Source organism: Mirounga angustirostris, unplaced genomic scaffold, assembly GCF_029215605.1.
Source record: "Mirounga angustirostris isolate CCGP_5_RB_7025 unplaced genomic scaffold, mMirAng1.0.hap1 SCAF_3, whole genome shotgun sequence".
Taxonomy (NCBI): domain Eukaryota; kingdom Metazoa; phylum Chordata; class Mammalia; order Carnivora; family Phocidae; genus Mirounga; species Mirounga angustirostris.
Genome location: NW_026991711.1, coordinates 127,671,961 through 127,686,115, shown reverse-complemented (window position 1 = coordinate 127,686,115; position 14,155 = coordinate 127,671,961). Strand labels below are relative to the sequence as shown.

The 14,155-nt window shown below is 36.5% G+C and overlaps 1 protein-coding gene across 2 annotated transcripts in view; it reads left to right on the top strand.

Moving 5' to 3' along the window:
• The first annotated feature begins 206 nt into the window (after window positions 1-206).
• Window positions 207-14,155, top strand: part of KCNH7 (potassium voltage-gated channel subfamily H member 7) — a 474,108-nt gene continuing 460,159 nt past the window's right edge. For both annotated transcript variants that reach the window (XM_045867425.2, XM_045867426.2), the window contains exons 1-2: window positions 207-282; window positions 2,191-2,421. In XM_045867425.2, coding sequence (XP_045723381.1) covers window positions 207-282; window positions 2,191-2,421 — 307 coding nt within the window. The remainder of the gene's footprint in view (window positions 283-2,190; window positions 2,422-14,155) is intronic.

Here is a 14,155-nt window from a genome sequence, read left to right as displayed (position 1 = left end):
CTCCGGAAGGTGAAGGGGATGGATTGGACTCCGCTGGGGAAAGCGGGTGTCTAGAAGTGGTGCTAATGGGAAGAGATTTCTGGTTTCAAAAGAGGATGCTCTGCCACAAAGAGCGGCTTGCGCGCTGGCCTGGGCTCTAGCCGAGGAGAGATCCCGGGAGAACTCCAGAGCTCGCGGGGAGCGCTCCTCGGAAGACCGGGGCCAACATGCCTGTTCGCAGGGGGCATGTGGCACCACAAAACACATTTTTGGGGACCATCATACGGAAATTTGAAGGGCAAAGTAAGTTCATTTGTTCTCTTCTCTCTCCCTCGCTTTCTGCTTTGACGGTGCACTTGGCGTTCGCAGCGTACAGGCTGAGGAGCCGGCAACTCCGGGCTCTTGCAAGTTATACAAGCTGTGAAACCAAGCCAGGAGGTTCGAAGGCAGCAGGAGTGTTCTCCCCCAGATATTAATTCTGATTTACATTTTAGATTATGGTCTCCATTATAGGAGGCAGTCTGATCCTCCTCTCCCACTGTTCCATTATCTGCCTTGCTACTTAATGTCCTACTCTTCTACTATCTTAAAGGGAACGTACTAGTATAACATGGGTTTATATTCTGAGGCTGTTTAATTGTACACTTTTTGAAAGTCAGGAGTAGAGCCGAGCATACCACTGGAACAAGAGAATGTAAATGGTAGCAGCGATGTAAATGGCTATGCAAACTATATTATTACCTTGGTTAAATTGCAAAGCTGTGGTATGACAGGGTTGCTTGCTTGCTGTTAATTTATAGAAGCTAAACTTTGCATTTGAATCAATGCAAATATATCCCAAGAAGGATAATTTGGAAAAAGCGATATCTGATCCGTACTAGTTCCCAATGCAAATGGTTCATTATTCAAAGCAATATTTCTGCCTCTTTATCATTTCCTTAAATTTCCATCAAGAAATTTGAAAATTGAAATGTAGTAAGTAAATCCCACAACTGAATGCAGAGAAATTTAACATTCTCATGTGGACTAACTATAAGGAATGAATTACTGTTATATAAATATATTAATTTTAAATCCTTGTTAATTTATGTTCAACATTTCCTTAAAACTACATTAACACGAAGTTATATTGTACATTTTGCAGTTATTTTGGCTGTATTCACTGTATTTAGTGACACGAGGATATAGTACCTTGTGTACAAAATAAACTAGTATATCCTGTTCACATTCTATATGGAAATAGTAAATATAATTTATAATTAAAATTTAATAAGCCCTTTGTATTAAAATACCTACTACTACACAAGAATTCAAGGTTCTCCCAAAGTAAAAGTGAAAAGGTGTTAACCCGATAACTGTGTAAATATTTTTATCTTCTAGAAAATATGTATTATGAAAGGTGAATCTTTGAATTATTGAACTGTTAATTAACGTGAGATAGTTTTATTGCTAATAGTTTCATGTTTTGTTTTGTTTTTTAACATGATGAGTGTGTAGTATGCCTTAGAGGGATAGAGAAAAGCCAAATCCAAAAATAATAGCTACTTTGAGAAAGTTGTAATTTTAAGGGCCAAGGTTGAGGTGAGAAATCTGTCAGCTACAGGATGTTTCATTGTTTGGCTTTGAAAATATTTATCTTACAATTAAATGGCATTCTGGAAATATCATTGGGACAGCTGCTTGTTTGAGTGTGCCTTAGGACCCTTGGGAGTCACAAGGCTTGAGAACTAGACTGTTTGGGAAATTACATTCTCAAAATTTGAAAAGTAGTTCCTTAACACTGTTTGTTAAAACTGCTTAGGACCATTAGTTTCATATTTAGGGTTTTTGTTTTTTTCCTTTTAAAACCCTGGGCAGGGGCGCCTGGGTGGTTCAGTCGTTAAGCATCTGCCTTCGGCTCAGGTCATGCATGATCCCAGGGTCCTGGGATCGAGTCCCGCATCGCATCGGGCTCCCTGCTCGGCAGGGAGCCTGCTTCTCCCTCTCCCACTCCCCCTGCTTGTGTTCCCTTTCTCACTCTCTCTCTCTCTGTGTCAAATAAATAAATAAAATCTTTAAAAAAATAATAATAAAAAAAATAAAACCCTGGGCAGTTAGCAATTTGGGAAGCACCTGCATTTTAGATCTCCTATTATGCAACAATTTGCTCCAGTGTTTATGAATATCTTGTGGAAGCTCTCTAAAAGATGTCTTACCATCTTCTTATTACAGATAAAAAATTTATCATTGCAAATGCCAGAGTGCAAAACTGTGCCATCATCTACTGCAATGATGGGTTCTGCGAGATGACTGGTTTCTCCAGGCCAGATGTCATGCAAAAGCCATGCACCTGCGACTTTCTCCATGGGCCTGAGACCAAGAGGCATGATATTGCCCAAATTGCCCAGGCATTGCTGGGGTCAGAGGAGAGGAAAGTGGAGGTCACCTACTATCACAAAAATGGTAATGTTCATCTATTTAGAATTCCTTTTATTTGATTCCATTGAATTGAAATTTTGACAACTGATTACTAAAAGTTCATATGCAGAGAAGCTCCAAATATTCAGTTGTAGGTATTTTTGCTTATATATTTTATATATTTTAGGATTCAAAAATATGGGTAGTGTCATTAGTGGACTAGTAGGAACAATTTCTTCTTTGAATAAAGGTACTCTGTAGTCTTCAAAAGTGTAGTAACTTACTATCACTGAGGACAAAGTGCCACAAATCAGTCTACTCTCTCCCCTTTCTAGGGAATAATATAAAGGCCAATAATTTACTGATTGCATTGATATGTATTTGGTAAGAGAGAAATATAGAGTTTTATCTGCTTGAACTTGAAAATATTTCACAGAGGAAAATCTTGTTGAAAACTGTATATCTGCAACTAAAACTATGAAGTTATAAATGTTTCTTGGCTTTTCAGCTTTATTTGATAAAAGCTTTAAAGCTTTATTTGCAACACCTCTTGTTTCTTTTGCTCCTTTTCATACAACATTAAGGGTGATATATAAGAACTTCAAAAATTGGTCTAGTAAGCTTATGTATATTCAGATAATAAAAGCTGTTCATGTATTCAAGAATTGTCCTAAAATAAGAAATGGACAAAAGGAACTATGATACTTTGGAGTTATTTGTACTCATTTTTCAGCTGCAACAAAACTGGCGTCTCAAACTTAAGGTCGTACTTCAACTTCAAGGGCACTCCTCCTTCTTTCAGGCTTACTATGGGAACATAATATGTTAGACCTATGATAGTTCTCAAAAAATACTCATTTAATAGACATACACTCATTAAATATACCATTTTTGTATATTAACTCACATGTATGAATATTCACATATACCCATTTAAAAGAATACATATTCTCAAATGTGCACACTTACTGATATTTGACAATTTAGTGCTAAAAGATAAATCAGCTAAAAACGCATGTTGTAGTTAGTTTTATTGATGTTGCCTTGTCTTTTTTTTTTTTTTTTTTGCCATTGACAAATCAGTGAGGCAGAGGGATATCTAGTCAGATTCTCAGGAAACCCTTAGTCTTGCAAATGAGAAAATGAGTGATGTGTTATAGCTTATATCATATACTGATTCATCATTTGATAAAATACACGGCAGAAATTCTAGCATGGAAAAGGTTTAACTCTTCCTCTTATTTTCTTACAATTAAATATTTTATGATAGAAAATGTAATTCTTAATTACTAGATTTTCCTTAACATCAACTTGAATTAGTATACGTGGCAAACTGTGATTAGAAAAACAGGTTTGTATAACTTTGGAGTAATCTGGAATGAAAACAATTATATCATTATCAGCCAACATGGAGATTGTTTTTCAAGTTCTTCTTATCCGGCCCCCCCACACCACTTTTCAATCAGTAGTGTTGGCTTTCTAGAAATAGCCTAATTGCTCTGTTGTCTTGAAAGCATTTCTTGGACTAAGGCTCTCACTACCCAAAGGCAACTCATCTTTTCTGTGAGTGTATCTGATACCAACCATTTGGGCTTTGGAATAATTTGAAGTCTGACATTTTTTCCCCATCTGAATATTTATCATGATGTTGACACAGTTTACATTGTGGTTATACCGGGCATATTGATCCACATTTGGTCATTATGTTTTTTGGGACATTTCAGGATTTTTTTTAACTTACAGAATTTAAGTATAAAATGAATCTGGACTGTTAGGATCACTTAGATACTCCCCATACTTTTCAGACAATATTCTGAAATGAAAGTTGTTATTTATTATACTGCAAGTAGAATGATGTTATTTCAAAACCTTGTGTGACTTGTGCAATGTGAGTGTGTAAAGTTATCTCAAAACACCTAAGAAAGGCAAGTAAATGTGGGATCACAAATGTGAATGTAAAAGTTTCTACAGTGAAGATGCTGATACATTGATTAATGCACATCTTTCTACGTGAGGGATGCACTTGATTATATGAATTAAAACCTTCTTGTTTTAGACGAGGATTTACTTGAAAGCTTGTTTAGGTATATAAATATCAGCCTTTGGTGATGATTTTGATTCTGTTGGCTTTTTTTCAGATTTGACTCAGTCTACAAGGACTTGGTAATCTTTAGAGCTAATGACAAATGCTGCCTATTTCACTTTTATTAATATGGGATACATGAGATGATGGGGTGATGGGCCAAGCTTTTTTTTTTCTTTTTCCAAAGAGAAAGATTTATTTTATGACCTTTTTAGATTGCAAAGACACAGTCAGACTTATTTGCTTTGAATGTAATCAACCTGTTTTTGAGACTAGTTCAGATACTTTGAATAGAATCTTCAAAGTGTATTGGTTTTATTCACATGGCAACTGCAAATTCAGTCAGAGCTTGTGAAGTTCAAATGCTTTGATAGTCTTGCCTCCTAGAGACCTGCCAACCACTCTATATTTATAAAAGCAGGAAGGGATAAAATCGCCAACATTTTGTATTGGTTTGTTTCTCAGTCTCCTTAATTCTTTATTATTGAGGTCATTTACTTTGGGGAAGTTCTTGGTTTCTTAAGTATGTACAGTAAATGCTTCCTTTATTTATTTTCTATTTAGCACTTTATAGGAGTACAGATGGGAATGTAATAAGCATAATGAGCAACTTAACAAAAAGTTGAGATATTGTTTCCACTTTTTCCATTCACTCATGCTGGTGTAGCAAAAACATGAGCATGGTATTATTTCTGAAAGCTTGTTTTTCAGATTGGCCAGAGGCTTTATGTTTAAACCCATGATTTATGTAATGAGTTCAAATAGATGAGCTACATGATCACTCTTAGGAAGCAACACTTCCTACCATCCTACTTTATGTGATTTTACCAGGTACAATTGAACTTGCTGTTTACCAGAATATCAATTTTTAAAAACCTAGTTATTTGCAGTAGGAATATTTGACAGCCCTTCCTTTGAGGATTCTATTTTACAGTTTAAGTCATTATTTCATAAATCATTCTTGGCAGCTGTGAAATATTGCTTGAGGTGATAAAGCTGTAAATCTTTTGACATAAAGCTCTAATTATACAAAACTATAATTACACTGAGCCTTATACAAGGATGGGTATGTATTTTAATAATATAATACATTCACTTTAAGCACAACTTTTTAGGGGCACCTGGCTGGCTCAGTCAGTAGAGCATGTGGCTCTTGGTCTTGGGGTTGTGAGTTCAAGCCCCATATTGGGCATAGAGCTTACTGAGAAAATAAAAACAATTCTTTTAACATTAGATTGGATTGAGGAATAACAAACACTTCAGTTATTAAACTAGATCGTAGTTTGAAGCTGATCCTAATACTAAGGAAACAGAGAAGTCGGTCATCTTTCAGTTTATTGCTTGTCAGGTTTGGAGTGTGTCATGGAATAGAGCTAGCAGTTGAAGTGCTTATCCACTTCAGGCATACGTAGACATGTGATTTTTATCTTAAATTATCAAGCAACTCTAAACATTTGGAAAATCAAAGTAAGTTTCTCCAAAAGAAATAAAGGTCTTAACTCAGTAGGAAAACAGGACACATACAATGCTTTATTTTTAGAGGTAGGAGCATTCTTATATTTTTGCCATTATGCTCTCAGACATGGTACAATGGCAATTTCATTAACAAATCAGAAATGTCCCTATCTTTGCCTTGCTTTCAAAGAACTAAAGGATGAGAGGAGGCCGAGGGAAGTCCTTTCTTGATCCAGACAGGGACCAGATCCAGACAGGGCACCAGTCATGTTGGGACAAAGTTCCAGAGGCAGTGTTTGAGTCGGCTAAACTCCAAAGAGGTTTTGGTTTGATAACATTAAATCTACCATCTCTGAGAGTTTTTTGAAAAGAACTGATAGAAAGTGTTACGTTGTTGGAAGTAGAGGTGAAGGTGTGTACCGAGTGCCACCACCTCTCTTTAAGGTAATGTTTTAGGCACTAGAGGAACATCCTATTGGAGGAGATGCAGAAGAAGACAAACTCATTTCTGCTTTCAGAATATTTGTAATATGGAGTGACTAAGGTTCACTTCTATCTTCTAAACCCCAAGATGTTTTCATGAAATTGTTTTTAAAGGAAAAAGAATAGACTAAGAAATTAAGAAGCTTTTATATAAACAGAGAACAGAATTTAGGATTAATCACCACTCTTTCTCTATCTCCCCACTATAAAATAAACTTGTGTTTGTGTATTTCCTGTCTCCTTTTGTTATTTATATGTAATAACTAACTTATTAAAGGGAGCAATGTAGTTTACTTAAAACTTTAATAGCTCAAAAATAAATCCTATAATAGTTCTATATAAGTTATATGACATGTAAAATATTTGACCTTCATAATTTCTGAATTGTGTAGTAGAGATACAGATGGCAGTTTTTAGAGAAGAATGGAAATATATTCTATGTATGTGTAATTCAAGCAATAAGAAAAATTTTCAGGGAGTATCTTGCCTAGAATTTATTTTGGTGTTCATTTTAACTTTTTGTTTATACATTCTCACGTTTCATCCACCAGAGTACTGTAACAGCAATCTTAAAATATTGTCTTTCATATACCTAAACTTTGTAACATCTCATGGACTCTGGATATTATATACTCTTAAATTTGATCACCGTGTTTATTGAGAAACTAAGATTTCTCTAGAAACATTTTCTTCAAAATTTGAAAACTTTATTTTACTATTATCCCAAATGAAAACAAAGTGTCCCAAAACTGTAGTTGGGCTATGCTCATCAGTCCCCTTTTTACCACCCACCAGCACCATACCTCTTGCAGCTCTGGTGCTAAAAAGAAGCTGCATTGTCTGCAGGCTTCAGAGATAACTGCTCAGTTATTTTCACACCCAAGGGACTTGAGAACAGGGTCAGTTTAGGGCGATAGGGATAGGCTAGCCTTCGTGGGAGGAACTGACTTCTCTGGCTTCTAATGGCTTTCAACATTGTTTTTATTTTTATTTTTTCACTATAAATAGTCACTAAATCAATTACTGGCAGTCAGCAGCTAGGAGAGTCCTAAGATAATTAATTCACAGGAAAGGAGCAGTTGAAGTATGAAATGTTAAGACATCAACATTCATCTGGCCATATAAACTAGAAACCTCGGGGTTGGATCATTTTCTGTTTTGTTTTTTCCTCCCTCTCCTCCCTAAACCCAACTGGACACCAATTCCTTTCAATATTTACATCTGAAATATCTCCCAATGTGACCTTTACTTTTCCATCACTACCAAGTGCCCTAGTTGAAGCCCTTTTCATTCTTCTTTGAGAATATTGAGGATTGAAGTTTTCCTCCCTTTGCAGTCCATTCTTTACAATGCCATCAGAGAGCTATTTCTGAAACAAGACTCACATACACTGGTGACTTACTGGAGCCAAGCATCACTGTAAATGAGTTTCATATATTAAATAATGAGTACAACGATCTCATAAAACATATCCTCTCATCATCCCCATTTTATAGAAAAAGCACTGAGACCCTGAGAAATGAATTTACCAGAATCACACAGCTTGTAAGTGGTGACGCCTGAGCCCTTAACAACTTTGCCATCTTTGCTGCTCAGTGCACTTCTGATACACATTGACTTAAAAATCCTATCTTAACTCATTAAGACTCTCAGGATATAGTTCTAGACTCTTTAATAGGATTTTTTATCCCCTTCAGAGTTGAATTTGCTTGGGTTTTTAAGTAGGGTATGTTTAGAGGAACCAGCTGAATTCACAGGTCTGACCAAGTGTACCTTCCTTGCCCCTCAGTTACTTTCTTGATAGATCCTTGGAGAATAACATCCACTTTGTTAGCCTGATTGGATGGGTTGTATACAATAAAATACATAGCATTATTTCTAGCTTGGTCTCTTGTCCATAATATATACTCAATAAATATCAATTAGTTGAATATCTTGCCAAATCCATTTCTCTTACATATCTTATGTTTCAATAATATTTGTCTGCTCTGAGTTTCTCAAATAAGCCCTGCTCTTTTATGTCACTGAGGCTTTGCTCATCTTTCAGAAATTTTCTTTCATCTGTAATAAACAGTGGAAACCTCATTGAATGGATTGCCTTTCCCTCAGCTTCTCACCCTAAAGAAATCATTATCATCCTTCCAAAGACAGATCAAAAGATTCAAAAGACTTCTCTGTGAAGTCTTTCCTGATGCCTCCACCGCCTGCTCCAGAATATTAACTTAACATTCTTCTGTGTCTTAACAACACTTGGTTCTAACCTCCAGTGTAGCACCTGAAATGCGCTACATATCATTACATATTACTGTAGTTAACTTTATCTGTTTTTTAAAGTTCATTCAAAGAAAATATTGCGTCTTATTAATTTCTTTTTTTTAAGATTTTATTTATTTATTTGACAGAGAGACAGAGAGAGAAAGCACAAGTAGGCAGAGCGGCAGGCAGAGGGAGAGGGAGAAACAGGCTCCTGGCTGAGCAGAGAGCCTGATACGGGGCTCGATACCAGGACTCTGGGATCATGATCTGAGCCGAAGGCAGCTGCTTAACGACTGAGCCACCCAGGTGCCCCCAAGTCTTATTAATTTTTATGTCCAGAATATACGGAAGAGTACCTGGTATGAAGTATGTGCTTAAGTAGCATTCACACAGAGAATGAAGAGAAGATGAGAAATGGTACCATAGCTCTGGGGAAACAAACAGATTGAGATCAGGAGATCTTGACAAAAGTGGGAATATGTGGTGTTTTGATTTTTCTTACTTTCTAACATGTTCTTAAGAACAGTTTTCAGGGGCGCCTGGGTGGCTCAGTCGTTAAGCATCTGCCTTCGGCTCAGGTCATGATCCCAGGGTCCTGGGATCAAGCCCCACATCGGGCTCCCTGCTCTGTGGGAGCCTGCTTCTCCCTCTCCCAGTCTTCCTGCTTGTGTTCGCTCTCTTGCTGTGTATCTCTCTGTCCAATAAATAAATAAAATCTTAAAAAAAAAAAGAACCGTTTTCACCTGAATTTTATCAATGACTATATTTCTTTGCTTAGAAGCTAAGGAATAAATCATCTTCATAGCCTATGACTATGCAAATAGCTAGAAAATATTTAATAAGGCATTAGAGAGAAGCTATTAACCAGAAATTATTAACCAGTTACCCGAGTGTCACTCGCTCACCACTGCATCAGAATGATTCCCGCTAGTATCTCTAACAATCACTTTGTAATAGCCAAACCCAAAGTTCTCTCCTGTTCTTTTCTGACTTGAATTTATTGCTGCTTTTGACACACTCTACTGACAACATAAGTTGCACAGTGTTGGCATTTTATATCTAGTATAACATTTTATTTCTCAGTGTTTTCTTGAAAATTCTTAATTGACAGCGAAGCTTGCTCTCAAGGCCACTCAATAATGAGAGTGTTAAATCGAAAATAATAAAGTTAGTTTATTAATAATAATAAAATTATTATTAATTATGATCGTCAAGTGAATGTATTCTCTCTCTTTACTGCACTATCTGCATTTAGCAAAAGTGCTAAACTACTGAGAAACAATAGAGTCAGGCAGCAGTAAGACATTAATCACCATAGTGAGGAAATTTGCCCCATTACTGAACAGTTAAGGTGAAATTGTCACTTGTCACAGGTGGGTTAAGAGAAATGCAAGTACTAGGCTCCTATAGCTATGACCGAACATTCCATATCTTTCTCTTAGTCCTTTAATTTATATGAAATATCTAGTTAAAAAAACCAAAGTAGGGGCGCCTGGGTGGTTCAGTCGATTAAGTGTCTGCCTTCGGCTCAGGTCATGATCTCAGGGTCCTGGGATCGAGCCCCGCATCAGGCTCCCTGGTGCGTGGGGAGTCTGCTTCTCTCTCTGCCTCCCCTGTCTGCTCATGCTCTCTCTTTTTTGCTCTCTCTCGTGCATGCTCTCTCTCTCAAATAGATAAAGTCTTAAGGACAAAAACAAAAACAAAAACCCAAAATAGTCTTTCCATGGGCAGTCCAAACGGTGATTGAGACTATCCCCTGTGCCCTTCCCTCCCTTAAAGTAGGTCTGCGTGTGAACAAACTCTCCTTTTCGTGGTTTCCACTTTTTCGTAGACAGTCTCACGCTACTTTTTATTTTGAAAATGGGTCAGACAACCTGGGCTGGTGCTTGATGTGTGAGGACTGGAGAGGAGTGAGAGAGGACGACTCGTGCAGTTCACCCTGGGTCAGCTCTGTCCGTGAGCTCCCCGAAACTAGATTGTGCCAGGCGGGGTCTGGTGAAGCTGCCCCAGCCAGGCTGCTCTTGTTTACCTGCTTTTTCCCCTGGGTGACCAGTCAGATGACGTTGTGATAGAAGGTGGACTCTCAGCATGGCTGACTTTATTGAGGTTTATTTTTCTTCCCGTTCTGTTCCGTTTTTTCTTCTTTCTTGAGGATCATTGGGAGTGCTTCTATTTGTTGGTTTATTTGTTTTGATAGGACATTGATTCTTTCATGTTGTTTGAAATATTGGTTTTGAGAAACATGTAATAACAACATGGGTTCAAGACAACTCAGAATGGCTGTTACTTCTCATGCTGACTTTTGACCTTTATGGTCAAAACACCATTCTTAATTCTAATCAGTGAAATCTGTACTCATGACCCAACATGATTGGTGTGATGACAAAAATTAAAGTATAAAATTAGTGGTGGTTTCATAACCAATAACTCAAAGATCAAGTAAAGAATAAAATCTAAGACAAACTAAATAAGGATTTATATTAAAAAAATAAAAATCCATTTGTGTTAGATCATATATTGAAATCATAATCCTTAGGTTTTTTAATATACTGAGATCACATCAATTCAATAAAATCAATGTTAGAGCTATGCAACATTATATGTTATATAAATAATTTTTCATCAGGTTCCCATGTACTTCCCTTAGCTAAATTAGTTGAAATTTCTTCTGATTATATGAACCATCCATTTTCTTTAATAGTGTTAATCAGCTAATCTTGAACTACCTATTTATTTAGGTCCTTTATACACACAGATGTGCTCTCCAGGTTTTAAGTCCCGTGGTTGTAGTTCATAGACCATAGCCCTCCACCCTATTCCTCTTCTCCCAAAGGACTAAATGTTAATTGAGTTCCAATCTTGTGACTGGCTCTTTATATACATTACTTTTTCTGATTTTCATGACAGCTATCATGATATCTATCATGAATAGATATTATCCCATTTTACAGGTTAAGTTGACATTCAGAGAAATTAAGTACTGATGATCACAGACCAGAATGGAAATCAGTTTAAAATCTAAATTTGTCTATGCTTGCCTCTACTTTATTGCCTCTAAATGCTACACTTTTTAAACCTCAACGTACTCCATATTATATGTCCTAATTGTGGTTCTTAAATATGGTTTCTTACTGATTATCTGAGGTGTGAATCTGATTGATTTAATTCACACCAAAAGGTGAATGAAGCAAGCTTTATCCTAGGTGTTTTGTATTTTAAACAGGACTATATCATTCAAAAGGGATCTCTATCTGGTAGGATGCTCAATTGCAGAAGAATGAGGATAGCTAGTATATGCCTATACTCTTTGCATAATTATTAATGGTACTCTTTTTTTCCTCCTAAAAGTGTCCCCGCTTGGGACTGTAAATTATATGGTCAACTTAGATTTGGGGGACATTTTTAGTTAAGGGATCCTCAACTGCTCTTTATCTGGTTCTTATCTAAGAAGTTTGTAAGACAATTCATATGGTAGTGTGATTCAATTGTGGAAGCTCTGTTGTGTTCTTATCCTCTTCTTCCCACAACAAAGTTTTGTTTCCTGGCAAAATTATGTGATTTGGCAAAATTCACCACTAGTATTTAAAAGGGAAATCATACATTTACTGGTGTGGAGAGTCTCTGGTTTGTTTAAAACACCTTTAATTTTCTTCATCTTGGTTTCAAAGGTCAGTCTCAGTTTCTGCTACACACCCTACTATCTTATGCTTCTGAGCTCTGCCCAGAGCCCACCAGCCTCTCCTGTGCCTGGTCTTCTCTAAACCCTTCAGGCAACCTTGTTACATTTTCTAACGTTTTTTTTCCTTATCTCTGTTAGAACACTTACGAAATTATCTTATAATAATTTGTTTCCATGTCTATCTCTTCCACTCAGTGTTGAACTCTTTGAAGGGCTTTTTTGTTGTTGAGGCACTTATTTTAAAAAAGAGGAAATGGAGAGCAAAAAATAAGTTTAAAAGAACCCAGAGATAACCCGTTTACCAATGAAAAGGTCAGGTGGCACATTTTAGAGAAGTCTCATTCATTCAACATCCTGTGCCAGTCATCTTGCTAGATGTGAGAATTGTAAAAATTGATAAACCTACATTGTTTATTAGCTAACTTAATAACTTGCTGCCATGTGGTTTATATATTATGAAGCAATTTATTCTAATATTTAATCTGTAACTCTTCCTAAAAAGACATAACAACTAATCACCCTTCTGTCTAGTTTGCCTAGAAGGAGAGAGGTAAAGGGTCAGGACAGTCCTGATAGATCTTTAATGCCTACCTGATCAGCTGATTCTGATGGGGGCATCTTCAGGTCAATGAAAGAAAGAATATGTCTACATGTTCTTATAACAATATATGACCATTTGAAACAATCCCAGCCCTCCCTGGATGTCCTTAGTCAAATATGCAGAGTAAAATACTTACAAATCCTTGCCACTGTTCTGATGTCTTTTTCTTCAGTCTTTCTCTAAACACTGAAAACAGCCTCATACTTACATCGGTTTCCCAACACATTTCATTCTTTTCCCCAAACCCAGAGTCATAAGTTGAGATGGTAAGGCCTGTTTGGTATCAGCAGACACTTCATCAGTCACGTCCCTGAAACAGATTTCACCACCTCAACAAGGACTTCGTATCTCTGCTCTCTCTTACAGTGATTTAACTCTACTGTCAAAAAATTAGAAAATACGGAGAACAAATAGAAAAAAAAGACCTATAATCTTGCACCTAAGAAATAAGTGTATTTTCTACACACACACATGCACATACACACACACACACACACACTTCTTTTGTTATCTTTGATAAGACCAGGACAGCAGTATCTATGCCAAACTGTAGCCTGTTTTCTTCACTCAGAAATTAATGATTGTATAACATTTAACACATGGACAGTCCATAAATTATTTGAATATTTACAAAGTATTATATTAAAGGAAGTAAAGTATTACCAACAATACTTTATTATTATCGACTTCACAATTGTAAACACATACAAAGAGGCTCTCTTGCACACTTGTGCTATTGTTTTCCTTAGTGTATAAGTGCTGGGTAAAACAGTATGTGTATCTTAAAGACTTTTGGTACCTCTTGTCAAATTCTACTTCAAAGATGATGCACCTAATTGCACATTTACTGTACATAGTAAAGATGAGCATTCTTTTAAATTTTTGCTGACCCAATAAAAAGTGTATCTTACTGTTTCATCACTGAATTTAACCTGCAATCTTCATTGAAAAACACATGTAGAAAATATTTGAGGCAAATTATTTTCTTATTTTAAAGAAAATAGTTCTCGGTATTGCCAAACCTAGGGAGTGATAGAATTCTCTTGGAGTAGCTGGTTGTGCAGACTAGACCCCTCATCCCACACCAGGGTCACTTTTCCAAAAATGGCTCTTCACATTCACATTTTCATTTCAGTAACTTGCCGACTGCTTTCCGAGCCTCAGATTCAGAAATTAGTACTAATTAATTGACTACTTAGCAGCATTCTGTGAATATTTTGTC